The 27,701-nt window shown below is 50.0% G+C and overlaps 1 protein-coding gene across 1 annotated transcript in view; it reads right to left on the bottom strand.

Annotated features, from left to right (window-relative positions):
- LOC138261625 (SCO-spondin-like) overlaps positions 1 to 27,701 on the bottom strand; it is a 1,514,343-nt gene that overhangs the window by 14,532 nt on the left and 1,472,110 nt on the right. Inside the window, exons 111-113 of the mRNA XM_069210750.1 lie at positions 13,115 to 13,175; positions 11,938 to 12,068; positions 5,598 to 5,748 (exon numbers count right to left, since the gene is read on the bottom strand). Coding sequence (XP_069066851.1) covers positions 5,598 to 5,748; positions 11,938 to 12,068; positions 13,115 to 13,175 — 343 coding nt within the window. The remainder of the gene's footprint in view (positions 1 to 5,597; positions 5,749 to 11,937; positions 12,069 to 13,114; positions 13,176 to 27,701) is intronic.

The raw sequence follows: 27,701 nt of genomic DNA, 5'->3' as shown, positions 1-27,701 counted from the left end.
TGGCATGTGTCTAAGGTATTCAGGTAGGGTATTCCATACATTCTTCCATTAGCTACTTTTTAAAAATCTGGCTATGGCATTTTCGATGTCTGTTCCTCTTGTTTAAGAAAAATAAGATGTAGACTTTTCACCTTCCCCTGCTGCTGCCACAGAAGATCCACTCGAAGGGGCAGCCTGATTGTAGGATTGATGCTCATTTTGAGTACCTCGGGATACCATTTTCTTCGTGCCCAATCCGGAGCCACTAAGATGACTTGGGACCCGTCATTCTTGATCTTCTTGAGAACTCTGGGCAGAAGAGGTATGGGCGGAAATGGGTATAGGAGGCCTGAATTCCACTTGCGATGAAAAGTGTCACTGAGTGATTGCCGCCTTCGAAACTCCAATGTGCAATACTGCTGACATTGTGCGTTCTCTGCAGAGGCAAACAGGTCTAACCAAGGCTCCCCCCACTGCTGAAAGAGTCCTTGCACCATCTCTGGATCGAGATACCATTCGTGATCTGCTAGGCATCGACGGCTGAGTTTGTCCGCTCGGCGTTCAGAGAACCTGCCAGGTGTTGAACCACCATGGTTATACCCTGCTGTTCCAGCCATGTCCAGAGATGCAGAGCATCTTGACAAAGAGCCATGACCCCACGCCGCTATGCTTGTTGCAGTACCACATTGCTGTGGTGTTGTCCATGAACACCTGCATTAACTTCCCTTTCACAACAGGAAGAATTGTTTTCAGTGCTAGCCGGATCGCCCTGAGCGCCAATAAGTTGATATGGAGGCCGAATTCCGTCAGAGACCAGAGGCCCATGATTTACACCTCCCCCACGTGGCCGTCCCATTCCAGAAGTGACGCATCTGTCAAAACTGTAATATCTGGTTGGCAAGGGAGAGGAGTCTGCCTTTGACCCAATTGCAGTTCACTAACTACCACTGCAGGTGTTTTGCAGTTCCCTCTGAGATCTGAACCGTGTTGGTAAGATTTCCTTAATACTATGCCCACTGGAACTTCAGGTCCCATTGCAGAGCCCTCATATGCCATCTGGCATGTTTGACTAACAGGATGCAGGAAGCCATGAGTCCCAACAGCCTCAGAGTCTGTCTCACCGAGATCCAGGATAGAGGCTAAAATATCGGTATCATAATCTGAATTTCCTGGACTCGCTTTTTGGGAAGATAGGCCCGAAACTGCACTGTGTCCAGAACAGCTCCAATGAAAGGGGGCTTCAGAGAGGGAGTCAGGTGTGACTTCGGCACGTTTTTAGTGAACCCCAGCGAATGCAGGAGGTCGGCCGTGGTCTGAAGGTGGGTGACGAGAGTCTGGGGCGACAAAGCCTTCAACAGCCAGTCGTCGAGGTTGGGGAAGACTGAAATCCCTAACCTGCGCAGATGAGCTGCCACCACCTCCATCACTTTCGTGAACACCTGAGGGGCACTGGTGAGACCGAAGGGGAGCACAGTAAACTGAAAGTGCTCGTAGCCCACCTTGAACCGCAAGTAACGCCTGTTGGGGTCAGGATGGGGATGTGAAAATATGCATCCTGCAAGTCCAATGCTACTATTCAGTCTCCTTGGTCTAGGGCAGACAAGACCTGAGCAAGAGTGAGCATCTTGAATTTCTCCTTTTTGAGGAAGAGATTGACATCCCTTAAATTTAAAATAAGGTGAACACCCTTGTTCTTTTTTGGGATCAGAAAGTAGCGGGAACTACAACCACTGCCTACTTCTGATATCGGGACCCTTTCTATGGCTCCCTTAGCTAAGGCAGCCGTAACGTCCTTGTGGAGTAAGATCACATGATCCTCCATCAGCTGTTCTTTTACCTGAGGGATAAAGGGAGGGAAAGACTAGAAGGGAAGGGAATAGCCCTTCCGTATGATCTGCAAGACCCAGTTGTCCGATGTTATGGATCGCCAGTGAGGTAGATGAAATTGAATCCTCCCTCCAACTGGACGGACATTGTCTTGCAGAACCATACTAGGAGGGCTTAGGCATTGCGGAGGGGAGCTGGGTGGTGGCCGACCTCTGGATAGACCCTCAGGTATCACGGCATCGGGATGCTGTGAAGCCTGAGGACGGTGGCTAGCTTGTGGTTGGCTCGGTACCGGCCCCCTCCCATAGGCTCGAAAGGGGTGATAGACAGACTGCTGGCAAACATGCGCTGAGAGGCCCAAGGATCTGGCTGTAGCTCGAGAATCCTTGAATTTCTCAAGCGCAGAGTCTGCCTTCTCACCAAAAAGGTGTGTGCCATCGAAAGGCATGTCCATCAAGTTCAACTGGACATCCCCAAAAAGCCAGTGGTATGCAGCCAAGCGTGGCGTCGGAGGACCACTATCAAAGAAATCGCCCTGTCCAGTTAGTCGGTCACGTCCAACTCAAACCTGATGGTAAACTTGGCTGCATCTCTCCCACCCTTGACAGCCTGGGTGAGAGTATCCGTACACCCTCCGGGACCTGGGGCAGCACTTGTGCCACCGTATCCCATAAAGTATGGGGAAAATGACCCAATTGGCAAGAGGTGTTTACTGACCTCAATGCCAGGGTGGAGGAAGAAAACATCTTCTTCCTAAGTTTGTCCAGCCTCTTGGATTCCCTTTCCAGGGGAATGAAAGGGAAGGCACCACAGGTGGACCACCAAGCTCTCTGTGGTGGGGTGTTGGGTGAGGAAACTAGGGTAATTTGGAGCTTGTCAATGGCAGCGGCCGACTGTCCTATTCACAGGATCCCCTGTGCTGGGTTTGGTCCACATCCCCAGAAGGACATCTGTAAGGGCTTCATTGGAGGGTAACATCGGCTCTGATGTAGCAATCCCTGGCTGAAACACCTCTGTCAAGAGATTAGTCCTGACTGGCACCATAGGCAAGTCTAGGTCCAAGATCTCAGCTGCCCTACGCACCACCATGGCATAAGATGCCCCCTCCTCCTCTGTAGCCACAGAAGGAGGAGAGAGCATGCCAGCATCTGGAGAAGTATCCAGTCCACTGGCTTCTCCTGGAACCTCATACCAGTCCTGTTCATGCTCCAATCCATATTCTAAAGGCTCCTCAGACCCCCCCTTCTCCTCACCTGTGCCTGGCTGTTCAAAATATGCCTCAGGCACTGATCTTGGCCTAATCGGCGCCGTTGAGGTCAGAATAGGCGTCGTACGACATAGTTCCAGCTCCGAAACATTAGGAATGAGGATGGGGATCCCACCACTGGGGGGCGCCTGTGGTAGGAGGGAGCATCAACGTCAGGCCCGGTGCTGGTGGAGGCTGAGTGTGAGAACCTGGCACTGGGCCGGATCCGCTATCGGGTCCTGGGGTCCCCAACGGCGACAAGGCCCCTGTGGACCCCGCTGGGCCCGAAGAACCACCGCGGGGCAGCCCACTCAAAAACAAGGCGCATAGCCTCGTAAGATTCCTTTGAGCGGGGGTCGCTCCGGCTCCCGGAAAGGGGGGCGGAGACACGAAGTCGACCCTGGCAACCGCTCTGCGGAACCGTGCTCAGAATGTCGGCGTTTCAGAGATGCCTGTCGGCCGATGGGCATGTCAAAGTCGAAGTCCGCTTGGACTTCTTCTTTTTTTGTGCCTCTACGCCGTGTGCCCTGAGAACCTTGAGTGGTACGAAGAGGACTTGGAGCTCCCGGAGCGGTTCTGCAACCTCCTCCTTGAGCGGGACTATGACCTCCGAGGAGTTGCGCCGACCAAAGTCGAATGCCGAGCCGCCATAAGCTTTAGGGGCCTCTCCCTCAAAGCTTTCGGGCCATGACCCGGCAGTTGGAACACGACTTTGAGTCATGGTCCCTGTCGAGGCACCAGAGACATACCTCATGGGGGTCCGTCACCGACATCGCAAGATAACAGGCACTGCACGGCTTGAACCCCGTCTTCCTAGAGGACATCCTCGCAAAGCGCCAAAAGATCTTGATAAAATATCGAAAAAAGGCTTTCCAAAAAAGGCAAAGGGTAGCTCAATCCCGGACCTGCACTTAACCGGCGCGGAAGGAAAAGAACTGACGTATGCGTGCCGAGTTGGCATCTATATAGACGACCGTGACATCATAGATGGCTCCAACGACGCTGAGGAAGCCACGTGCAGCCGGACAACAGACGCAGAACCAAACGACGCCACCCGACTGCGCATGCATGGTATTGCCCAGCAAAAAGATTCCGGATTCGAAGGTGACGCCAGGGAATTCAAAGGTAAGGAATCTGCAGCTAGAAGTCTCTATCAGATAAATAAGTGCTGACCCTCAAAAACAAGTGCCTGTTCCCTGCACCGGAAATCACAGGCTCAAATTAAGCTCTGCTGATAAGGTGCTGTGTGTAAACTAAACAGCAACTTACAAGGCTGGCAGGATGGCATGAGGGAGATATTTGTTTGACTGACTTCACTTGGAAGGGAAGTTTGAAAAATTGTGATACTTTGTATTAGTTTATTCTAGAGTAAGACAAGTTTATGTTTTGCAGAGGCACCTGATGATAAGAGGTTCCTCATTTGGGCTGATTCACAAAGCTTAGCAGAAATATTGTAGGACCCCAAAAAGGTATGTTAAGCTCACTTAACCGCATAATTTGCGCAATTTTGTGATATGTAAACTATGGGGAATGTCAGAAGTTACGGCCATACAAAATGTTCCTTTTTTGCATCAGAGAACTGGTTCCAGGATAAAAGGTTCTTGCATGAGAAAAGTACCTGCAGAAAATGTGCCACAAAAAACATCTCACCAGGCTAGACCAGCTGCCGTTATCTCAGGTGACTTTTGATTGTGAAGTGCACAAATTCATTCATTTCACACTTGAGGGGGCCAGATGTATGACCATTTCACTTTGAAAGTCTCTAATTGTGATTCATTGCAAATCGCAGTTAGAGACTCGCAAAATGAAATGTACAAATGTTCAGATATTCATGAGGTAAGTCGCAATTTGTCACCCCATTGGGAATGGCCGCACTCACATGGATGGTGGTCTGCTGGGGAGAGCACACCACCATGTCTGTAACTGCTTTTTAAATAAACCATTTTTTTATTACAGCCTGTTTTCCTTAAGGGAAAACAGGGTGCATTGGGAAGTGCTGTGATTCGGGCTGTTTGCAACAAGAAAAAAGCTTTATGCATCTGGCCCTGCAGAATGCAGCACACGAAGAAAGAGGAAAAAACGGAGAGAAATAAAGATAATTCTTCCTGGTGCATCACTTTACTGCCACCTCTGAGGTGGTATAGGAATCTGACGCATTCCCAGACTTGTAAATCTGGGAACACGTGAGATTCCTTAGCATTCTGTAGGTGTTATGTGGAAACACCCACAGTAAAACCCACAGAACGACTCTTTCGCACGTACCACTAGGTGGAAGGGGCCCATATTTATAAGGTCATGAAAAACCATGCAAGGTGGCTTTGCGTGGCCTTGTAAATATGGCATGTCACACACTGCCACTGAAGCATAAAAAAAAAAGATGCTTCCGTGGCACAGTGCGCTAATAGGGGCTTGTAAATATGACCCCTTGTTTTTCTTTGATTGTATAGTGGTGAATTGGTTTCCGTTTACAGCTGACTAAAGCACCAAAGAAACACTTATGACATAGTGTGCTCTCCAAAACGAATTAATATTGCCTCAAACCTACCTTGGCAGCTGCTGCATTCACAACTATGGATCACCGGCAACACCACAGGTTCTACCTCACCGTCTTCACACTGCAGTGTAAGAATCTGGACAGGACTCACTGGGTCTAGCCGGTAACTACAGCAATCACAGAGGGTCTGCAGGTATGGTTCCTGTGAGATAGCAAGGGCACAATGTAAATGATAGTTTTGGGATAATTTCAGTTCCTTTTGGGAACATGCACCAGTCACAGTTCTCTGAACAATTCCTGCTATCTTAGTATAATCAGTAGGACACCGTATGCTGTAGGATCTTCTAAAGAATATTGCTGATGCCAGAAAATGTAGTGCAGTGGGAAACACCTAGAAACATACATCTGAGCGCCAGTACATTCTTGTAGGGGGCTGGCCTGGTTTGTAGCGGGTACCTAAGGTACTTACACCTTACACCAGGTCCAGTTATCCCTTATTAGTGAAATGTAGGCAGTGTCTAGCAGCCTAGGCTGTCTAGGGGTAGATGTAGCAGAGCAGCCAAAGCTGAACTAGGAGACATGCAAATGTCCTGCAGTGCCACTACAGTTACACAGTACTTATACACAATAAAAGACAATAGTCAGAGTTACCAAAAATAAAGGAACTTTATTTTAGTTACACAAGGCCACAAATATCTTAGAGGCAATACTCTGTCTGGAGGTAAGTATTATACACAATATATACACTAGTAACCAAAATCAGGTAAGTAAACAGTCATGGAATAGTGCAAACAGTAGAAAAACAATAGAATGCAATAGGCCTAGGGGCAACACAAACCACATACTAAAATAGTGGAATGCGAATGTCGAATTCCCCCTCTGGGCAAGTGTAGTGTGCAGAGGGGCACTTGGGACTATAGGAAACCACCAAAGGTAAGTAAAGTACTGTAGGAAGTTGGCTCTGTATATACTATCTCAAAGTGAGAGATAGTGTGCACAGAGTCCAAGGGTTCCCCTTAGAGGTTGATAGTGTCAAAATTAGAGAATTCTAATGCTCTATTTTGTGGTAGTGTGGTCTAGCAGTAGGCTTATCAGAGGGTAGTGTTAAGCATTTGTTGTACTCACACAGGCAATAAATGAGGAACACACACTCACAGACTTAACTCCAGGCCAATAGTTTTTATATAGAAACATATTTTCTTCATTTATTTTAGAACCACAAGATTCAAGATTTTAAGTAAATACATAAAATGAAAGGTGCCCCACACAGGTAAGTAGGGAACTTTGAATTAAAGCAGTAGTGCACACAGTATAGATTGAAATGCCAATAAGCTATTTTAAAAGTGGACAGTGCAAAAAGCAACACTTCCTGGGGGAGGTAAGTTTGGTTAGGTTTTGCAAGTAAGTAAAGCACTTACACAGTCAGTCTCCTGGGCATAGGCAGACCACTGTTGGGGGTTCAAGGCAACCCCAAAGTTACCGCACCAGCTGCACAGGGCTGGTCAGGTGCAGAGGTCAAAGGAGGGCCCCAAACACATAGGCACCTATGGAGAACAGGGGTGCTCCGGTTCTGGTCCGCTGGCAGGTAAGTACCTTCGTCCTCTGGGCGCAGACCAGGGGGGTTTTGTAGAGCACTGGGGGGGGGACACAAACAGGCACACAAAACACACCCTCAGCGGCACAGGGGCGACCGGGTACCGTGTGCAAAGTTGGTGTCGGGTTTGCAATAGGAAACATTGGAGGGACCCGGGGGTCACTTAGGCGATGCAGGCAGGGCACAGGGGGTTCTTGGGCCAGCCACTGACTGGGCTAGGAAGAGGGCTGCTTGCTTGTCACTCCTGCACTGGAGGTTGGTTCCTCTCGGTCCTAGGGGCTGCGGGTGCAGTGCTTGGTCCAGCCGTTGGGTTCCGTGTTACCAGGCAGTCGCGGTCAGAGGGAGCCTCTGGATCCTTTCTGCAGGCGTCGCTGTGGGGGCACAGGGGGGTCAACTCAGGTTACTCACGTCATCGCAGTCACCTGGGAGTCCACTCTGTAGTTTTTGTTCTCTGGAGCTCGAGCCGGGGGCGTCGGGTGCAGAGTCAGAAGTCTCACGCTTCCGGCTGGAAAGGAGAATTCTTTCAAAGTTGTTTTAAAGTTGCTGAAGTGTTGCAGTTGGTGAACAGTGCCGCTGCTCTCTGGAGTTTCTTGGTCCTTCGGGTTCAGGGCAGTCCTCTGAGTCCTCAGAGGTCCCTGGTCCCTGTCAGGTGCGTCGCTGTGCAGGTTCTTTGAGTCTGGAGACTGGCCAATAGGGCTGGGGCCAAGTCAGTTGTCGTCTCTGCGGGGCTTTCAGGTCAGCAGTCCTTCTTCTTTGTGTAGGTTGCAGGAATCAGATTTCCTGGGTTCTGGGTCACCCCTAAATACTAAATTTAGGGGGGTGTTTAGGTCTGGGGCCAGTAGCCAATGGCTACTCTCCTGGATGTTGGCTACCCCCTCTTTGTGCCTCCTCCCTGAGGGGAGGGGGGCACACCCCTAATCCTATTGGGGGAATCCTCCAATCTCAAGATGGAGGATTTCTAAAGGTCGGAGTCACCTCAGGTCAGGGCACCGCAGGGGCCGTCCTGACTGGTGGGTGGCTCCTCCTTGTTTTCCTCATTACCTCCTCCAGCCTTGCCGCCAAAAGTGGGGGCAGTGGCCGGAGAAGGGGGCATCTCCACTAGCTGGGATGCCCTGGTGTGCTGTAACAAAAGGCATGAGCCTTTGAGGCTCCCCTCCCGGTGTTACAGTTCCTGCAGGGGGAGGTGAGATGCACCTCCACCCAGTACTGGCTTTCTTCCTGGCCACAGAGTGACAAAGGCACTCTCTCCATGTGCCAGAAACTCGTCTGGTTGTGGCAGGCTGGCAGAAACTGGTCAGCCTAGCACTAGGAGTCAGACTGGTATTCAGGTGGCATCTCTAAGATGCCCTCTGGGTGTATTTTACAATAAATCCCACACTGGCATCAGTGTGCATTTATTGTGCTGAGAAGTTTGATAACAAACTTCTCAGATTTCAGTGTAGCCATTATGGAACTGTGGAGTTTGTATTTGACAAACTCCCAGACCATATACTCTTTATGGCTACCATGCACTTACAAGGTCTAAGGTTTTGCTTAGACACTGTAGGGGCATAGTGCTCATACACTTATGCCCTCACCTGTGGTATAGTGCACCCTGCCCTAGGGCTGGAAGGACTGCTAGAGGGGTGACTTACCTATGCCACAGGCAGTGAGAGGTGGGCATGGTACTCTGAAGGGAGTGCCATGTGGACTTAGTCATTTTCTCCCCACCAGCACACACAAGCTGTGAGGCAGTGTGCATGTGCTGAGTGAGGGGTCCCCAGGGTGGCATAAGACATGCTGCAGCCCTTAGAGACCTTCCCTGGCAACAGGGCCCTTGGTACCAGGGTACTATTTACAGAGGAACTTATCTGTGTGCCAGAGCTGTTCCAATTGTGGAAACAAAGGTACAGTTTAGGAAAAGAACACTGGAGGTGGGGCCTGGCTAGCAGGGTCCCAGCACACTTTCAATCATAACTGGCATCAACAAAAGGCAAAACGTCAGGGGGTAACCATGCCAAGGAGGCATTTCCTTACAAGTACCCCACCCCAGAGCTCAGGAACACTGGAGTAAAGTACAGCAAGTTTCCTCAGAATACACTACAAGTCATGATGAAGAATTATCCAAGAACCAAGCAAGACTGCAAGCAACACACAATGGATTCCTGGACCTGAAGACCTGTGGAGAGAGAAGACCAAGTCCAGACATCGAAGAAGAGTCCAGAAAGAACAGGAGCCCCTGCCCACCTGGAAGAAGGTGCAAAAGTGGATTCTCCAGTTGGAAGAAAGGTACAGAAATGCATCAAAGAAGATAGCTGTGGGTTCCTGCTTGGTGCAAGAGATGTCCCACGTCGAGTTGTTGGATGCAGGCTGTTTGTGTCGCTGGATTCCGCCAACAAGCCTTCATTTACGCAAGTATGTGGTTTGCATCAAGGAGGAGCTGCCTGGACTCAGGAGGGACCTGGGGGTCTCAACCCGGACTAAGGAGACAGAGAGGACTCTCAGCACTTCAGAGAGCCCTCAGAAGACCAGGCAGTGCCAACAGGAGTCCCAGAACACGGGGACAAAGCAGATGCAAAGTGCGGTCATCGCAGCACTACACAGGAGGATCCCATGCCCCTGGAGAACAACTCAGAGAGCTGTGCGTCGCAGGATGGAGTGATGGGGACCTGGGCTATGCTGTGCACAAAGATCTTTTGGAAGAAGTGCACAGAAGCCCAAGGAGCCGCAGAAGATGCGGTGCACAGGGGTACTGTCACTGCACGGGGAGGCAAGCTCTTACCTCCACCAAATTTGGACAGCTGGAGCTTTGGACAGTCTGGGTCATTTCGGTCCACCATCTGTGTTCCAGGGATCACGCTCGTCGACAGGAGAGGAGTTCCAGAGTACCGATTGTCATCGCAGAGAGATGCCTGCTGAAGCAGGGAAGTGACTGTCATTCCACAGGAAAATCCTTTGGTTCTTCTGGTGCAGTGTGAAGACAGGCAGTCCTCAGAGCGTGCACACCTTGGAAACTGTTTCAATTGCTAGCTTGAGCTGAAGTTGCAGGTCACAGGAGTCTTCCTGGATATTTTGGTGCAGTTACAGTGGTTCTTGGAGCAATCTGCGGTTGATCCAACGGTCATAAGCTGAAGCAGAGGAGTCCTGGAGGAGAAGTCCTGGAGGAATCTTGCAAACCGAATCTGAGAAAACACCCAGAGGAGAGATCCTAAATAGCCCTGAGAGGGGGATTGTCTATCAACCCAGGTATGCACCTATCAGGAGGGGTCTCTGATGTCACCTGCTGGCACTGGCCACTCAGAGGTCTCCAGAACATCCCCACACCTTAGTATCCAAGATGGCTAATGCCAGGGACACTCTGGAGGAGCTCTGGGCACTACCCCTGGAGTGGTGATGGACAGGGGAGTGGTCACTCCCCTTTCCTTTGTCCAGTTGCGCGCCAGAGGAGGGACTGGGAGTCCCTGAACTGGTGTAGAGAGGATTATGTAAGGAGTGCACTGTTTGTGCCCTTCAAAACATTTCCAGAGGCTCTGGGAGGATACCCCTCCCATGCTGTAACATCTATTTCCAAAGCGGGAGGGTGTAACACCCCTCTCCTAAAGGAAATGCATTGTTCTGCCTTCCTGGGATTGTGCTGCTCAATCCCCAGGAGGGAAGAAACCTGTCTCTGAGGTGGCAGAGCTGGTTTGGCAGTACTGGGGGTCCATGTTGGAGCCCCCAGGGTGCATGCAATTGGTCTCCCAACACCAGATTTGGACTGGGGGTTCAATTCCACAATCTTAGACACCTCACATGGCCATATTCGGAGTTACCATTGTGAAGCTACATATATGTAGTGACATATATGTAGTGCATGGTTATAATGGTGTCCCCGCACTCACGAAGTCTGGGGAATTGGCCCTGGACAACAGGGGGCACCTTTGCTAGTGCAAGGGTGCCCTCACACACAGTAAATTTTCACCTAGCCTTCAGTAAATGAAGGTTAGACATATAGGTGACTTATAAGTTACCTGGTGAAGTGAAAAATGGCTGTGAAATAGTGTGTGCACTATTTCGCTCAGGCTGCAGTGGCAGTCATGAAGGAGTGTTTGTATGAGCATTTTATGAGTGACAAAAGAAATGCTGCAGCCCATAAGAATCTCCTGGAACCCCAATGCCCTGGGTACCTAGGTACCATATACTAGGGACTTATAAGTGTGGGCCAGTGTGCCAATCAGAATTGGAATATGGAGTCACTAAACTATAGTGACAAACTTGGTACACAGAGAGAGCATAAGCACTGGAGTTCTGGTTAGCAGAACTCCAGTGACACAGTCAAGCATACTGACAACACACATAGGCCACAAACGATGAGCACTGGGGTCCTGGCTAGCAGGACCCTAGTGAGACAGTAAAAACACACTGACAAACAGGTCTGAAACTATGAGCACTGGGGTCCTGGCTAGCAGGATCCCAGTGAGACAGTATAAAGCACACTGTCAACCACTGACAACCAGGCCAAAAATGGGGGTAACTATGCTAGAAAGACGCTGCTTTCCCACAATTCTCTATTTATGTAGCCTCCCAGAAAGACCTGTGATACATTGGACTCTCTATACTTGGGGAACTTAATATAAGGGCATGTGCATTTCCCAAACAAACTGTGTTGGGGGAACCTCTCAGTAGCATATTGTATCTACAGGTCATGGACTGTTTGGCAAAATTCCAAGAAAAAACGTATAATTGACAGTACACCCTGTATGATGGTTTCAAAAAAACATATGTATTAATCACATGAATGAAGCATATGTTGAACCTTCCAAGCATATTTCTGCTCACCTCTGGAATGACATTGGTCCGAGAGAGACATCTTCCACTGCAATAACTCACTTCCACCCCATCAAGATGGCAACTGCCCTTAGTGATGTTCCTGAGCTCAGTGAAACGCTGGCACACAGCTGAGGACTCTTCTGCAGTCATAAAATACGAAGACAGCATTACAATGAGGACACGGCAGACAAAATCAACTTAATACTTCAAAAATATTCTCATGCTAATGGATCATTTCTAACCGTAGTTCACTACACGCTCACCTCCTCATGATCCGCTATTATCAGGTTGAAAGGCACTTAATTAGGATAATCCAGAACAAACCAGAACAATTGTGATCGAAGCTCAGGAGAGTCTATCTGTCCCTGTACGTCATGGCAGCATATCTGAAACCCAGTAACTCTAAACTTATCGCCTAATGCTTTCAGAACCTAGTGATGTTTTCAAACGATCATAGCTCAATAAACCATCCCTGATAAAGAAAAGAGGAACAAAAGTGAACGTTCTTTCATTAATTGGTTAATAAACCATCGTTGGTGAGGACACAACTGAACGCTCTTCCAACTTTTACGTTGAGCAGTAAACAATGAAAATTAACCTCACCACATAAAGACTGAACAGCAAGGTCTTAAGATTGTTTTCTGCCTTGTAGAGAGGAGGCCAAAAGTAACTATTGAAGGTGATTCTGCTAAACGTAGGAGTGCATCTAAACGTGATTGGCCCAGTAATTTTGTTGAGTAAGACATGGCCCACCTCCCACCACCTTAAACTTAATGTAGGACCAGCCCCACAAAGTAGTTGCCAGTGGATAATAATTCATAAATTCTACCAATCTAATTTATAGCTTTGTATTTTCTATAAAGCTGAGATGTTGAATTCTAAGGTCCGGCGAGTCGTATTTGATCTTCAGCTCATTTCAAGTTGCTGGACAACATACTATGGTCGAACATTTCTTTTTCTTAAGTGTGTTGCAGAAATCCTTTTTTTGGGGCCAGGAACATAGAAAGGTGTACAATTTGTTCAAAATTGGGATTTAGTCCTTCTACTTGAGTAACAAATATGATATTTGCTTTGGCCAGGCAGAGGATGTAGACGGGAGGAACAACACATTCTTCCCATGTGTAAGACAATGATTTGTTTTACTTTAAAAACAGTTTTGTACCTTAAATATCGGGGGATAACTTACCTAGAAATTCCTTCCTGCACACCGGACAACAGCTGCCAGGTTCCTGCACCTTCACTTCACCCTAGGAGTCAATCACAACAAAATAATTATAGCTATCCGTTTATTTTAAATATATATTTTTGATAGGAACTTACTGATTATGACAGATGTTAAACCTATGATTGATAATCCACATAGGCATCAGGCAGGTATACTACTAGTATATTCCCCCATTGACTTGTTTTTTTTACTTAACAAGCTAAACCAAGGTCCAGAGAATAATTTGCACCAGTGGTTGCAGGTGGTGGGCACCGGCACCAGATTTTGGGAACCAGGACTGTTTGGGACTTTGGCCCACAGCAAGGAACAGAAACGAAGGAAACAGAGAAAAGAGGAGAAAAAGAAAGGTAGGAAAACAGTGACATAAGGAGAATTACAAGACCCGTCTATCTCAAGACGTTAACTGTCAACTAAAAGCACATTGGTCACAAACATGTCCACATGCTTAAGAGTAGGACATAACAAAAGGGATCAGCGTTTCTGCTCTGCAAATGCCTTTGGTATCTTTACTCAACTCTGTTGATGCTCTATATGCTAGGGTGTTTATCTCCACCCGGCTACTGATGAGAGCCAAGCTACATGCTGTAGATCACTAAAACACTGGAACCAGATGCTGGGTTCACCTCACACATCCTAAACTTATTACATTGGCTTCAGCTCAGATTGCGGCACCGGACTGAGGGCCTCATATACAAGGTGTTTGCACCACCGTTGCGTAATTTTTTTTTTTTGATGCAGCGGTGGCGCTAGCAGTGCTTTACACTGCTTCAGATTAACAAACTGACGCATTGGGTCCAATGCGTCAGTTTGTAAACTCCTGCATCACATTATACCTGCACCAGATATAATGCATGCAGGGTAGGCGTTCCCATGGCCTGAGCCACACACAACTGATGCAGTGAAACTTACATTTCACTGTGTCACTTGCGTCAGAATTTTACCATCTGCTCAGAGCAGGCGTAAAATTTATGCAGGGCTTTTCTCTATGGGGGCCTCCTTGCATTGCTGGAGTAACGTTTTTTTTAGTTTAGCACCAGCAGATGTGTCAGAATTGCTGATGCATCTGTGAAAACTTGCACCTTGGAGCTCTGTATTGTAAATACAGAGCATCCATGGCGTTGTTATTGTAGGGCAGTGCAAGAAACCTGACACATCGGGCTGATACATCAGCTTCTTGTAAATGAGGCAGTGAGTCCTGAAATTCCAGGGAAACCCCAAGTCAACCTAAGGAAATAAATTAATACCACACAAAATTTGCGTAATGCTAGTGCACTCTTGCATAATTTCCAGCATTTGACATTAAGCTTGTTACGCTAAATGCCCAAAATTGTGTCACGCTGTGCAATTTTTGTATCCGTTCTGGAAAAATCCTATCAAAGAAGCCCGAGAACATGACTAAACAGAATACGTGCAACTGCTCTTCACATCACATGCAGCAGCAGGAACCCTCTGGCATTGCGTGCCCCCCCCCCCCAGATGATGTTCAGTCACCGTGTGGCCCGTGGGTAGAAAGACTGCCACGGCCGGGAGGAGGAAGGCGCGTTGCAGCCCTTGCCCTGCCAGCACATAGGGAGATAGTATAGGCTGTCCTGCTGCCCTTGAGACTGTGGCCCCTCCCCGCCCGCACTCAACCCACATCAAGAAGGAAAAGAAGAGAGGAGAGAAGGACGTGGTACAATGCCACAACGTGAATAGGTGATGAGAGAAAGTGTGTGACAGACCTGTCATACAGAAGATCAACACCACCACAGTTGCGCAACCGAAGGTAGAAAAGCAACAGGATTGAGGACTCGTGCCAGCAGACAAGAGGGCATCCATCACCACAAGCCAGCCACTGGGGTGAACAGATGTCACTGGAGACAACTCAATGGGTGGACCAACTGTAAGCCGCCAGCACGCGTGAACCACGTCCAGGCCCCACGCTTCCCAGCCCGTTTGTCCTGCCACCTGTTACCGGCTGCTTGACCACGATGGCATCCTGCACACACTAGGCAAGAACCGCAAGTGGCCATGAAGTCCCTCAGGTCATCCTTTTGCCATCAAAGGCACGGCCACCTGTTGATCTTCCGCAAGATGTAGCAAGATGTTACCTTCGCTAACGATATATCTGGTAGAGACATATTCTAGTTGCAGATTCCTTACCTTTAAATTTACCCAGGTGTCAGACTGGATCTGGAGATTTTTATTTGAGCAGTACCTCTGTGCGCCATCAGGTGGCGTCAGTCAACTCCGTGGGCATTGTTGCCGTCGTGTTCGCCGTGATGATGTCACGGTTGTATATAGGCGCCAACCCGGCACGCTGACGTCAGTTTCTTTTCATGACTTTCTACGCCAGTAGCGCGGAGCCATGAAAAACACTGAGGGCCTGATTCTAACTTTGGAGGACGGTGTTAAACCGTCCCAAAAGTGGCGGATATACCACCTACCGTATTACGAGTTCCATAGGATATAATGGACTCGTAATACGGTAGGTGGTATATCCGCCACTTTTGGGACGGTTTAACACCGTCCTCCAAAGTTAGAATCAGGCCCTGAGAGTGGTGCGCCAAAAGTAGGGCCCTTATGGGGAAGTTCCTGTCCCTAGAAATCGGTTCGCAGTACGGGAAGGAGGGGTGGGTCGGTAAGGAATCTGCAACTAGAATATGTCTCTACCAGATATATCGTTACCGAAGGTAAGTAACTTGTACATCTGATAGAGACTTCTAGTTGCAGATTCCTTACCTTTGAATAGATACCCGAGCAATACCATCACCGGTGGAGGGCTGCGAACCAAGATCACACCAAAAAGTCCTGCAGGATCGAATGGCCAAAGTAGCCATCCCTTCGGACGTTACTGTTCATACAGTAGTGTTTGGTAAAAGTGTGCAGAGATGCCCATGTTGCTGCCTGACAGATGTCTAGGACTGGAACGCAACGTGCTCGCGCTGTGGTAGCAGCAGTAGCTCTGGTGGAGTTAGTGCACAAACCTTCAGGAGGTTGCTTTTTAGCCACAGCGTAGCACATTTTGATGCATAAGAGTACTCATCGTGATATGGTCCTCTTTTTCACCGCCTTCCCATTCTTTGCACCCACATATCCCACAAAGAGTTGATCGTCCACCCGGAAATCTTTGGTACAATCAAGCTGGAATGCCAACGCGCTTTTTGGGTCCAGATGGTGGAGTCTCTCCTCTTCATGAGAGGGATGTGGGGCGTGCATAAAAGGTAGGCAAGGTGATGGACCGTCCGACATAGAAGGGTGTCAATACTTTAGGTAGGAAAGAAGCCCTTGTGCGAAGTAGCAGTTTGTCAGGATGTATGGCCAGGAAAGGTGGCTTAGATGACAGAGCCTGGAGCTCACTTACTCTGCGGGCACAGGTAATGGCAACTAAAAATACAGTCTTGATAGTTACGAGCCGTAAAGGGCAGTTGTGAAGCTGCTCAAACGGGGTACACATAAGGTAGGTTAATACCAGGTTTACATCCCATTGGGGCATGATCGATCGGATAGGAGGAAAGAGATGTGAGAGGCCTTTAAGAAATCTCCCAACTATAGGAGATTTAAATAAGGAAGGCTGATCTGGTAACCTCAAGAAATCAGAGACAGCAGAAAGATAGCCCATAGAAGTGCCCATGGTGGAACCCTGCTGGGCAAGGGAAAGAATAAAGAGAAGGACTTGAGAAAGAGGATCAGATAGAGGATTGACAGATTTGTTGATGCACCATGCCACAAATTTCTTCCAATGACAGGTGTATACAGTTTTGGTTGAGGGACTCCTGGCTGCCAAGATAACGTTACAGACTTCGGGTCGCAGGTCAAAAGACATCAACTGTTGCCACGCAATCTCAGCAAGGAGGCGCGGGTGGACAGGTTTGGATAGAGGACCCTCCCCTGCTGCTGCAACAGAAGATCCTCCAGAAGGGGCGGTCTGATCGGAGCAGCTATGGCCATGTTCAACAGCTCAGGATACCAGACTCTTCGTGCCCAGTCCAGAACCACCAGTATGACTTGGTCCCGTAATGCCTAATCTTCTTGAGAACTCTGGGCAGGAGTGGTAAGACTGGAACCCCTAACCTGTGCAGATGAGCTGCCACCACCACCATCACTTTCGTGAACACCCGAGGAGCACTGGTAAGGCCAAAGGGGAGCACAGTAAACTAAAAGTGCTCGTGACCTACCAATCGTAGGTAATGCTGTGGGCTGGTAAGACAGGAATATGGAAGTATGCATCTTGCAAGTCCAACGCTACCATCCAGTCTCTAGGATCCAGGCCAGATAGGACCTGAGCCAATGTCAACATTTGAAGATCTAATATAAAACGAGGACCTTTGTCCTTTTTCGGCACCAGAAAGGAATAGCAACCACGACCTACTTCTGACAACGGAACCCTCTTTATAGCTCCTTTGACCAAAAGGGTTGGACTTCCTCGTGGAGAAGCACCATATGATCCTGCAATATTCGATTGTATGAAGTTGGCATGGCTGGAGGAGGTGTCTTGAAGGGGAGGGGGTAGCCCCTTCGGACAATTTGGAGGACCCACCTGTCCGAGGTAATGGATTGCCATTGGGGCAGGTGATGTTGAATCCTGCCGCCAACTGGTTCCTGATGTACCCGCAGACTAGGAAGGTTTGGAGGCTGAGGATGGGGCGGGGTGGACTGGGTGACCCGTTGGCTTCCTCATCCCCGGGGGCATGGGATCCCGCGTCCACATCCACGAAGGGGCTGTACAGCATGTGCGGGTCGATGGCCGGGGGGAAGGGACGCGGTTGGGTGCCCCTTCTGTAGCCATGAAAGGGGCGAAAGGCGGACTGTTGGGGTCTAGAAGCAGGCGCAAGGCCAAGCGACGGGGCCGTGGCTCTGGAATCCTTAAAGCGCTCGAGCGCAGAGTGCGCCTTGTCTCCGAAGAGACAGGTGCCATTAAAGGGCATGTCCATCAAGGATTGCTGGACATCCCTTGAAAAGCCAGATGTTCTCAGCCAGGCATGATCTCAATGCCACCGTAAATGCAACCGATCTGCCCAGATAGTCAGTCATATCCAGTCCACAACGAATCATGAACTTCGCTGCATCTCTCCTGTAGGAGGCTGGCCTGGTTTGTAGTGGGTACCTTGGGTACTTACACCTTATACCAGGTCCAGTTATCCCTTATCAGTGAAATGTAGTAGTGTTCTAGCAGCTTAGGCTGATAGAGGTAGCTATAGCAAAGAGGCATAGGCAGAACTAGGAGACATGCAAAGCTCCTGCAATACCACTTATAGTTACAGTGTGCTTATATACAAGTAAAGACAATACTCAGTGTTACCAAATATAAAGGTAGTTTATTTGGGTGGCACAGTACCAAAAATATCTTAGAGGCAATACTCCTTCTGGAGGTAAGTATTATACACAATATATACACTAGACACCAAAATAAGGTAAGTAATTAGAAATAGGATAGTGCAAACAATAGGAAATGCTATAGAATGCAATGGTAGAAAATAGGTCTAGGGGCAACACAAACCATATACTAAGAAAGTGGAATGCGAATCATGAATTCCCCCCTAGACAAGTGTAGTGTGTGCAGAATCGCTGGGAGAGTAAGAATACAGTAAAGGTAACTAAATTACCCCACCCCAGAGCCCAGAAAAGCCGGAGTAAAGTACTGCAAGATTCCTTAGGACACACTACACTTCGTGATTGGAATTATTGCAAGAACCAACCAAGTCTGCAAACAACAAACAGTGGATTCATGGAGCTGCAAAGGAAGGAGGCCAACTCTAGAAGTCGAAAGAAGTTCCAGGAAGTCAGGAGCCCCTGTCAACCCAGAAGAGGGTGCAAAAGAAGAGTCCCCGGTTGGATGAAGCCTGCAGAAATGCACCCTAGGAAGATGTCAGCGGGTTTCTGCATGATGCACTGAGGCCCGTATTTATACTTTTTTTAGCGCCGCATTTGTGCCGCTTTTTGACGCGAAACGGCACAAACCTACAAAATACAATGGCATTTTGCAAGTTTGCGCCGTTTTTGCGTCAAAAAACGAGGCAAATGCGGCGCAAAAAAAGTATAAATACGGGCCTGAATGTCACACGTCGTGAAGTTGGATGCAGGCGAATTTTGGCGCTGGATTCCCCCAACAAGCCTTGGTTCTGGCAAAGTCGCATTTTGTGTCAACTAGGTGCTATTTGGACCCAGGAGGGACCTGGGGGCCTCAACTCTGTGTGAGGAGGAAGAGGGGGCTCTCAGCACTTCAGAGAGCCCTCAGAGCACCAGATAGCAACCACGGCAGTCCCAGGACACGGGGACAAAGGAGGTGGAAAATGTGGTTGGTGCAGCACTACAAAGGAAGGTCCCATGCTGCCAGAGAACAACTCAGTGAGTTGAGCGTCGCAGGATAGAGTGCTGGGGACCTGGGCCAGGCTGTGCATGAAGGAATTTTGCAAATAGTGCACAGAGGCCTCAGGAGGTGAATAAGACGCAGTGCACAGGGGTACTGTCGTTCTGGGGGAAGGCAAGGTCTTACCTCCTCCAAATTGGGACAGTAGGACCTCAAGACAGTCTGTGGCGATGGGGTCCACCCTCTGTGTTCCAAGGAGCACGCTTGTCACCAGGAGAGGAGTCCAAGAGAACCGGTTGTCGACTTAGAAGGTGCCTACGTGAGCAGGGGTGTGACTCCATCACCCCACAGGAGATTTCTTCGGTCCTTCTCGTGCAGGGTTAAGACAGGGAGTCCTCAGACCGTGGAAACTGTTACAGTTGCTGGCTGGAGCTGAAGTTGCAGAGGAAAAGTATCCCTTATGGATCCTTTGTTGCTGTTACAGTGGTTCCTGGAGCAAGCTGCGGTTGATCCGAGGTCAGAAGATGAAGTAGTAGTTGCAGAGGATTCCTGCTGGAAACCTGCAAGTACAATCTGAAGAGAACCCACAGGAGAAACCCTAAATAGCCCTGAGGGGGATTGGCTACCTTATCAGGTAAGGACCTATCAGGAGGGGTCTTTGATGTCACCTGCTGGCACTGGCCACTCAGAGGCCTCCAGAGTGCCCCCACACCTTGCAAAGAAAGATGGCTGCAGTCTGGGACACACTGGAGGAGCTCTGGGCACCACCCCTAGGGTGGTGATGGACAGGGGAGTGGTCAGTGTCCAGTTTCGTGCCAGAGCAGGGACCAGGGGGTTCTGAACCGGTGTAGACTGGCTTATGTAAGGAGGGCACCATCTGTGCCCTTCAAAGCATTTCCAGAGGCTGGGGGATGCTACCCCTCCCTAACCTGTTACACCTATTTCCAAAGAGAGAGGGTGTAACACCCAGTGCTTTGTTCTGCCTTCCTGGGACTGAGCTGCTCAGACCCCAGGACGGCAGAACCCTGTCTGTGAGGTGGCAGCAGCTGTAGCTTCAGTGCAAGCCTTAGAGAGCGGGTTTGGAGGTACTGGGGGTCCTTAGTGGAGCCCCCAGGATGCATGGAATTGGCTCCCCAATACCAGATTTGGAATGAGGGGCAATTCCATGATCTTAGACACCTTACATGGTCATATTCGGAATTACCATTGTGAAGCTACATATAGGTATTGACAGATATGTAGTGCACACGTGTAATGGCGTTCCCACACTCACAAAGTCCTGAGAAATGGCCCTGAACTATGTGGGGGCACCTTTGCTAGCACAAGGGTGCCATCACACTTAGTAACTTTGCACCTAACCTTCAGCAAGTGAAGGTTAGACATATAGGTGACTTATAAGTTACTTAAGTGCAGTGAAAATGGCTGTGAAATAGTGTGTGCACTATTTCACGCAGGCTGCAATGGCAGGCCTGTGGAAGGGTTTGTCTGAGCTCCTCATGGGTGGCAAAAGAAATGCTGCAGCCCATAAGGATCTCCTGGAACCCCAATGCCCTGGGTACCTAGGTACCATATACTAGGGACTTATAAGGGGGGTCCAGTGTGCCAATTGAAATTGGTAAATGAAGTCACTAGCCTATATTGACAAATTTAAAAGCAGAGAGAGCATAAGCACTGAGGTTATGATTAGCAGAGCCTCAGTGACACAGTCAAACACTGTACACACATCACACACATTAGGACATAAACTATGAGCACTGGGGTCCTGACCAGCAGGATCCCAGTGAGACAGGCAAAAACATACTGACATACAGGTAAAAATGGGCGTAACATGCCAAGAAAGATGATACTTTCCTACATCTCCCATCTGTTACGACTTGGGAAAGGATAGTCTGGGCCTCCTCCGAAACTCTAGGCAGCACTTGCGTGACTGTATCCCAGAAAGTATGGGAATAGCGGCCTGTAGGAAAATGCCACTGTTGCCATGGTTACACCCTAACGTTTTGCCTTTTGTTGATGCTAGTTATGATTGAAAGTGTGCTGGGACCCTGCTAACCAGGCCCCAGCACCAGTGTTCTTTCCATAAATTGTACCTTTGTCTCCACAATTGGCACAGCCCTGGCACACAGATAAGTCCCTTGTAAATGGTACCCCTGGTACCAAGGGCCCTGTGGCCAGGGATGGTCTCTAAGGGCTGCAGCATGTATTATGCCACCATAGGGACCCCTCACTCAGCACATGCACACTGCCTCACAGCTTGTGTGTGCTGGTGGGGAGAAATAGATTAAGTCAACATGGCACTACCCTCAGGGTTCCATGCCCACAACCCACTGCCTGTGGCATAGGTAAGTCACCCCTCTAGCAGGCCTTACAGCCCTAAGGCAGGGTGCAGTATACCACAGATGAGGGCATAGCTGCATGAGCACTATGCCCTTACAGTGTCTAAGCCAATTCTTAGACCTTGTAAGTGCAGGGTAGCCATAAAGAGTATATGGTCTTGGAGTTTATCAACCACGAACTCCACAGTTCCATAATGGCTACACTGAATACTGGGAACTTTGTTATCAAACTTCTCAGCACAATAAATCCACAATGATGATAATTTGGGATTTATTGAGAAATGCACACATAGTGCATCTTAGAGATGCCCCCTGTATACCAGCCCAACTAATAGTGCTAGGCTGACCAGTTTCTGCCAGCCTGCCACATCCAGATGGGTTTCTGGCCACATGGGGTGAGTGCCTTTGTGCACTCTGTGGCCAGGAACAAAGCCTGTACTGGGTGGAGGTGCTTCACACCTCCCCCTGCAGGAACTGTAACACCTGGCGGTGAGCCTCAAAGGCACAAGCCTGGTGTTACAGCGCCCCAGGGCACTCCAGCTAGTGGAGATGCCCGCCCCCCGGACACAGCCCCCACGTTTGGTGGCAAGTCTGGAGGAGATAATGAGACAAACAAGGAGAAGTCAGCCTCCAGCCTGGACAGCCCCTAAGGTGTCCTGAGCTGAGGTGACCCCTGCCTTCGAAAATCCTCCATCTTGCTTTGGAGGATTTCCCCCAGTAGGATTAGGGATGTGCCCCCCTCCCAATAGGGAGGAGGCACAAGGAGGGTGTAGCCACCCTCAAGGACAGTAGTCATTGGCTTCTGCCCTCCAGCCCTAAACAAACCCCTAAATTCAGTATTTAGGGGCAGCCCTGAGCCTAAGAAAACAGATTCCTGATGCCCTGAAACAAGAAGAAGGACTGCTGGCCTAAAAGCCTGCAGAGACGACGGAGACAACAAATGACTTGGCCTCAGCCCTACCGGCCTGTCTCCAGACTCAAAGAACCTGCAACAGCGACGCATCCAGTGGGACCAGTGACCTCTGCCGACTCAGAGGACTGCCCTGCAACCCAAAGGACCAAGAAACTCCTGAGGACAGCGGCTCTGTCTGAACATCCAAGAAGAAACCATCTTTAAAGGGACTCCAGACTCACTCCGGAAGTGTGAGTCCCCAACACTCTGCAACCGGCGCCCCCAGCTCATGTCCAGAGAAACCAACACTGCAGAGAGGACCACCAGGCGGCTCCAACGACCTGGACACCCTTTTACGACCTCCGTGCACCCCCACAGAGACGCCTGCAGAGAGAATCCAGAGGCTCCCCCTGACCGCAACTGCCCGGTAACAAAGAACCCGACGCCTGGAAGAAGCACTGCACCAGCAGCCCACAGGCCTGAGAGAAACCGACTACCGGTGCAGGAGTGACCAGCAGGCAGCCCTCTTCGTTGCCCAGTTGGTGGGTGGCCCGAGAAGCCCCTCTGTGCCCTGCCTGCATCGCCAGAGTGACCCGCGGGTCCCTCCATCGATTTCTATCTAACACCCGGCACCTGCTTTGCACACTGCACCCGGCCGTCCCTGTGCTTCTGAGAGTGTATTTTGTGTGCCTGTTTGTGGCCCCCCCAGTGGTCTACAAAACCCCCCTGGTCTGCTCCCAGAGGATGCAGGTACTTACTTGCTAGCAGACTGGAACCGGAGCACCCTTAGTCTCCATAGGCACCTATGTTATTTCGGCCTACTTTGACCTCTGCACCTGACCGACCCTGTGTCACTGGTGCTGGGTGTTTGGGGTTGCCTTGAACCCCCAACGGTGGGCTGCCCATGCCCCGGAGACTGAACTTGTATGTGCTTTACTTACCTGATAAACTAACTTGTACTTACGTCCCCCAGGAACTGTTGATTTTTGCAGTGTCCACTTTTAAAACAGCTTATTGTCATTTTTGACAAAACTGTATACATTACTGTTTTAATTCAAAGTTCCATATTTACCTCTGCTAAGTACCTTACATTGTATGTAATTACTTGAATCCTGAATCTTGTGGTTCTAAAATAAATTAAAGAAAGAATATTTTTCTATATAAAAACCTATTGGTCTGGAGTTAAGTCTTGAGTGTGTGTTCTCATTTATTGCCTGTGTGTGTACAACAAATGCTTAACACTACCCTCTGATACGCCTACTGCTCGACAACACTACCACAAAATAGAGCATTAGTATTATCTATTATTGCCACTATCAACCTATAAGGGGAACCCTTGGACTCTGTGCACACTATCTCTCGCTTTGAGATAGTATATACAGAGCCAACTTCCTGCATGGCCCAAAAGGCATGCGGTACTCACGGATCGCAACGCCAGACTGTTGGAAGAAAACAACTCCTTCCCCAAATTGTGCAGTCTTTTTGATTCCCTATCCGGGGGTACAGCAGGGAATGTGCCAGATGAAGAAGAAGCCTGGATGACAAGGTTCTTAGGCGTTGGGTGTTGAGTGAGGAATTTTGGGTCTAACGGTGCAGGCCAATGGCGGCGGCAATCGTCCTATTCACAGGAGCCCCTGTGCTGGTTCTGGACCAAGAACCCAAAAGGACATCTGTCAGTGCTTCATTAAAGGGAAGAAGGGGTTCGTAAGAGGAAGACCCCGGCTGAAGCACGTTGGTTAGGATATTAGGCCTTACCTCCACAGAAGGTAGCTCGAGGTCCAGGACCTCAGCCGCTCTTCTCACCACCATGGAATAAGAGGCACCTTCCTCCGTTGCCAAAGTAGGAGGAGAGAGCATACCAGTGTCAGGGGAGATGTCTAGACCACTGGCATCACCCAAATCCTGCACCCAGTCCATCTGGGGGTCAAGCTGGTAGTGTAAAGGATACAGCATCCCCTCCATACTCTCCCTGTATCCATACCCACAAGTTTAAGGGTCTTAATCAACCCTGGGCCCAGTAGAGCCCATAGAGAATGCAATCAGCGCCGAGCGACGTCGTCCCGGCTCTGGGTCATTGGGTGTGAGGATGGGATCGATGTCGATTGTGGGCCCAACCGACGCCGGGAGCTCTGACGTCTGACCCTACGCCGGGGAAGGTCGCTCTGGCACGACCGGCATCAGGACGGATCCGCAAGTGGATCTGGAGAGCCGTGGCTGAAGCCCATGACTCTGAACTCGAGGGGACCCCACCAATTCACCTGTGCCCGAGGACGCCGAAGATGGGTCGGTCTGCCCAAAAATAAGGCGCATTGGCTCATAAAATTCATTGAGCTGGGCAGGGGTGGCTCAGGCTCCTAGTAAGTTGGGGAAGCGCAGTCCCGACCCAGATGAAGGCTCTGAGGACGGAGGCCTAGAGCGTCAGCGCTCTTCCCGTGCCGTATTGTCACAGCGATGAGGTAAAGTCGAAGAACGCTTGTCCTTCTTCGACTTCTTCTTTTTGTGACCCGAATGTCCCGATGACTTCGAGGACGAAGAGTGGTGGAGACTCTGCTGCCGGCTCAAGACCTTCCTCTTGAACGAGACCGTGAGCACGGCGGAGTCGAGTGTGGGGCCACCATGAGCTTTAGGGACTGCTCCTTCAAAGCTTTCGGGTTCATGGCCCGACACTCAGAGCACGACTTTGGGTTGTGATCGCGCTCCAGGCACCGAAGACACACAAAGTGCGGACCTGTCGCCGACATCGTTCAGTGACAGGAGTCGGAGGGCTTGAATCCGGTCTCGCGGGACATCCTTTGCCGCATCCACTAACTCATCAAAAAACTTTGACAAAAGTGTTGATGTAGTCATAAAATGACTGAGGTAGCTCTCCCCAGATCTGCGCATACGTAGGTGTGGAAAGAAAAGAACTGACTTCAGCGCGCCCGGGTGGCGTCTATATACGACCGCAAGGTCATCACAGCAAACACGATGCCAATGACGCCTGCAGAGTCGACCAAAGCCACCTGACAGCATGCAGAGGTACTGCTCGACGAAAAATCTCCAGATCCAGTCTGACGCCTGGGGAAATTCAAATTCAAGGAATCTGCAACTAAAAGTCTCTATCAGATCACCTGAGTGGAGCCAAAGTCAGCGACAAGACCAGAAGTTTACAAAGCATCCCTGGCATCGTGGGAGGCTGACCAAACGAACACCTGCTATGAGCCCCGTGAACTGGACACCTGCCGACGAGTGCAGACCAGACCATTTGGATCATCCAACCTTGGGGTTGCAGGAGGCTCAGACGTGGCCCTCTTGGGAGTTCTGAAGTGACCCCCTTGATGCAGCCTACCTATGGCCCACAAAGCCCACACAGTCCTGTGGCAATCCAGGGGCAAGGGTCACCAAGGGTCTCCAAGGAATTCTGATGAGAGGGGAATCCCACCACGAGAGATGTGTCTGAGGCAGCTCCACGACAGGCACCGGGAAGCACGAAGGTCACCGAGAGAGACTGGTCACCCATAGACTATTGCACTAAGGCCAGAGCACCTGAGTCCTGACGGTCCGAGCACACCAACCCTGTGACAACCACCCTTGTGGCTCCATGCGTGACTGGGATGTGGTCCTGTTGGCAGTTCCTCAGTGACGCCTTCACTTGGCTGTGATAGGCACGGCACAGTCCACACGGTCAAGTGGCAGCCCGCCAAAGGGCCTTGAAGAGACTCCTGTCCAATGAAGCTCTGGCATGAGAGGGAAGCCTGACACTGCTCTGCCAATGGACGTTGGGATGCACCAAGTACTTCAAGGATGATACTTCTTCATCCAGGTCATCCGCAGTCTTTGGATGTGTGTCATCCCTGAAGCCAGAATGCCTTCCAGAGATCCTTCTTAATGTGGTCTCCCCACTGCTCCTTATGCACCAGCATCAAACTGTGTAAATAGATTCCAACACTGTGAGCCAAGGCAGACAGGACCGACAGTCCCCAGGCGAACTGTGATGTCGTGGACAGGCCACTGAGGTACATGGACTTCATCCACACTGCCATTCATGTGCAGAGCAGTATGGTTAAATTACGGAGGTGTGCCATGATGCCGAGTGCCTCAGATGTACCTGTTCCTTGCAGCATGTCTGGCGCACCGCCTGAAGAGACTAAGGACCTCATTTTGACCCTGACAGTCTTTTGACCACCAGGGTTCATGTGGCGGTATCACCGCCATGAGGTTGGCGGTGTATACTGCCACATTATGAGTGTGGAGGATTGGCCGCTGCCAACCCGCCACATCTCCACTCATAACGCCATGGGGGTATGACCTGCCGGGCCGGAGATGTTCATCTCCGACCCGGTGGTCCACACAAGACCGCCGGCAGTCTAATGAGCGGGCCTACCGCCATGGTTTCCTCAGCAGTAGCACCGCCATGAAAACCATGGCGGTAGGGCTACCGGTAACAGGGAATTCCTTCCCTGTCACCAGGAGATGGCTCCCCCCCAGCAATCACCTAATTCCCCCATCCCATAGCCCCCCTAGAGTCACAGCCCCCCAGCCCCCCTAGAGTCACAGTGCCCCCCTCCCCGCATACATGCACACACACACCGCCACGCACCACCCATACACCCATTCACTTACAGTTCCAAACACACTTTCGCTCACACTCCTCCATACACGCATTTACTCACACATACTTACGCATTCAGGGACGCATCAACACTTACATGCTCACATGCATACACACTGACATGCAGTCACGTACTCTCTGTAACATTCATACATGCATTCACTCACATGCATACATCCACGCATATACCACAGCACTCGCAGATGCATTCACACACGCACACACACATTCATACACACACGCAGACATCACACACTCACACACAACACCTTCCACCCTCCCACCCCCTCCACTGTCCGACGCCCAACTTACCTTGTCTGGTGAGGAGGTCGTCCGGCAGGGAAGGGGTGCTGCTACCGCCGGCAGCGTCCCGCCAGTAGGAAACTGCCAGGCTGTATTACTGGTCATAATACGGCTGGTGGAGTCCTTCTGGTGGAGCG

This window comes from Pleurodeles waltl, chromosome 10 (genome assembly GCF_031143425.1).
Source record: "Pleurodeles waltl isolate 20211129_DDA chromosome 10, aPleWal1.hap1.20221129, whole genome shotgun sequence".
Classification (NCBI taxonomy): Eukaryota; Metazoa; Chordata; class Amphibia; order Caudata; family Salamandridae; genus Pleurodeles; species Pleurodeles waltl.
The sequence above is the reverse complement of the archived record's forward strand: the minus strand, read 5'-3'. Positions and strand labels throughout refer to the sequence as shown.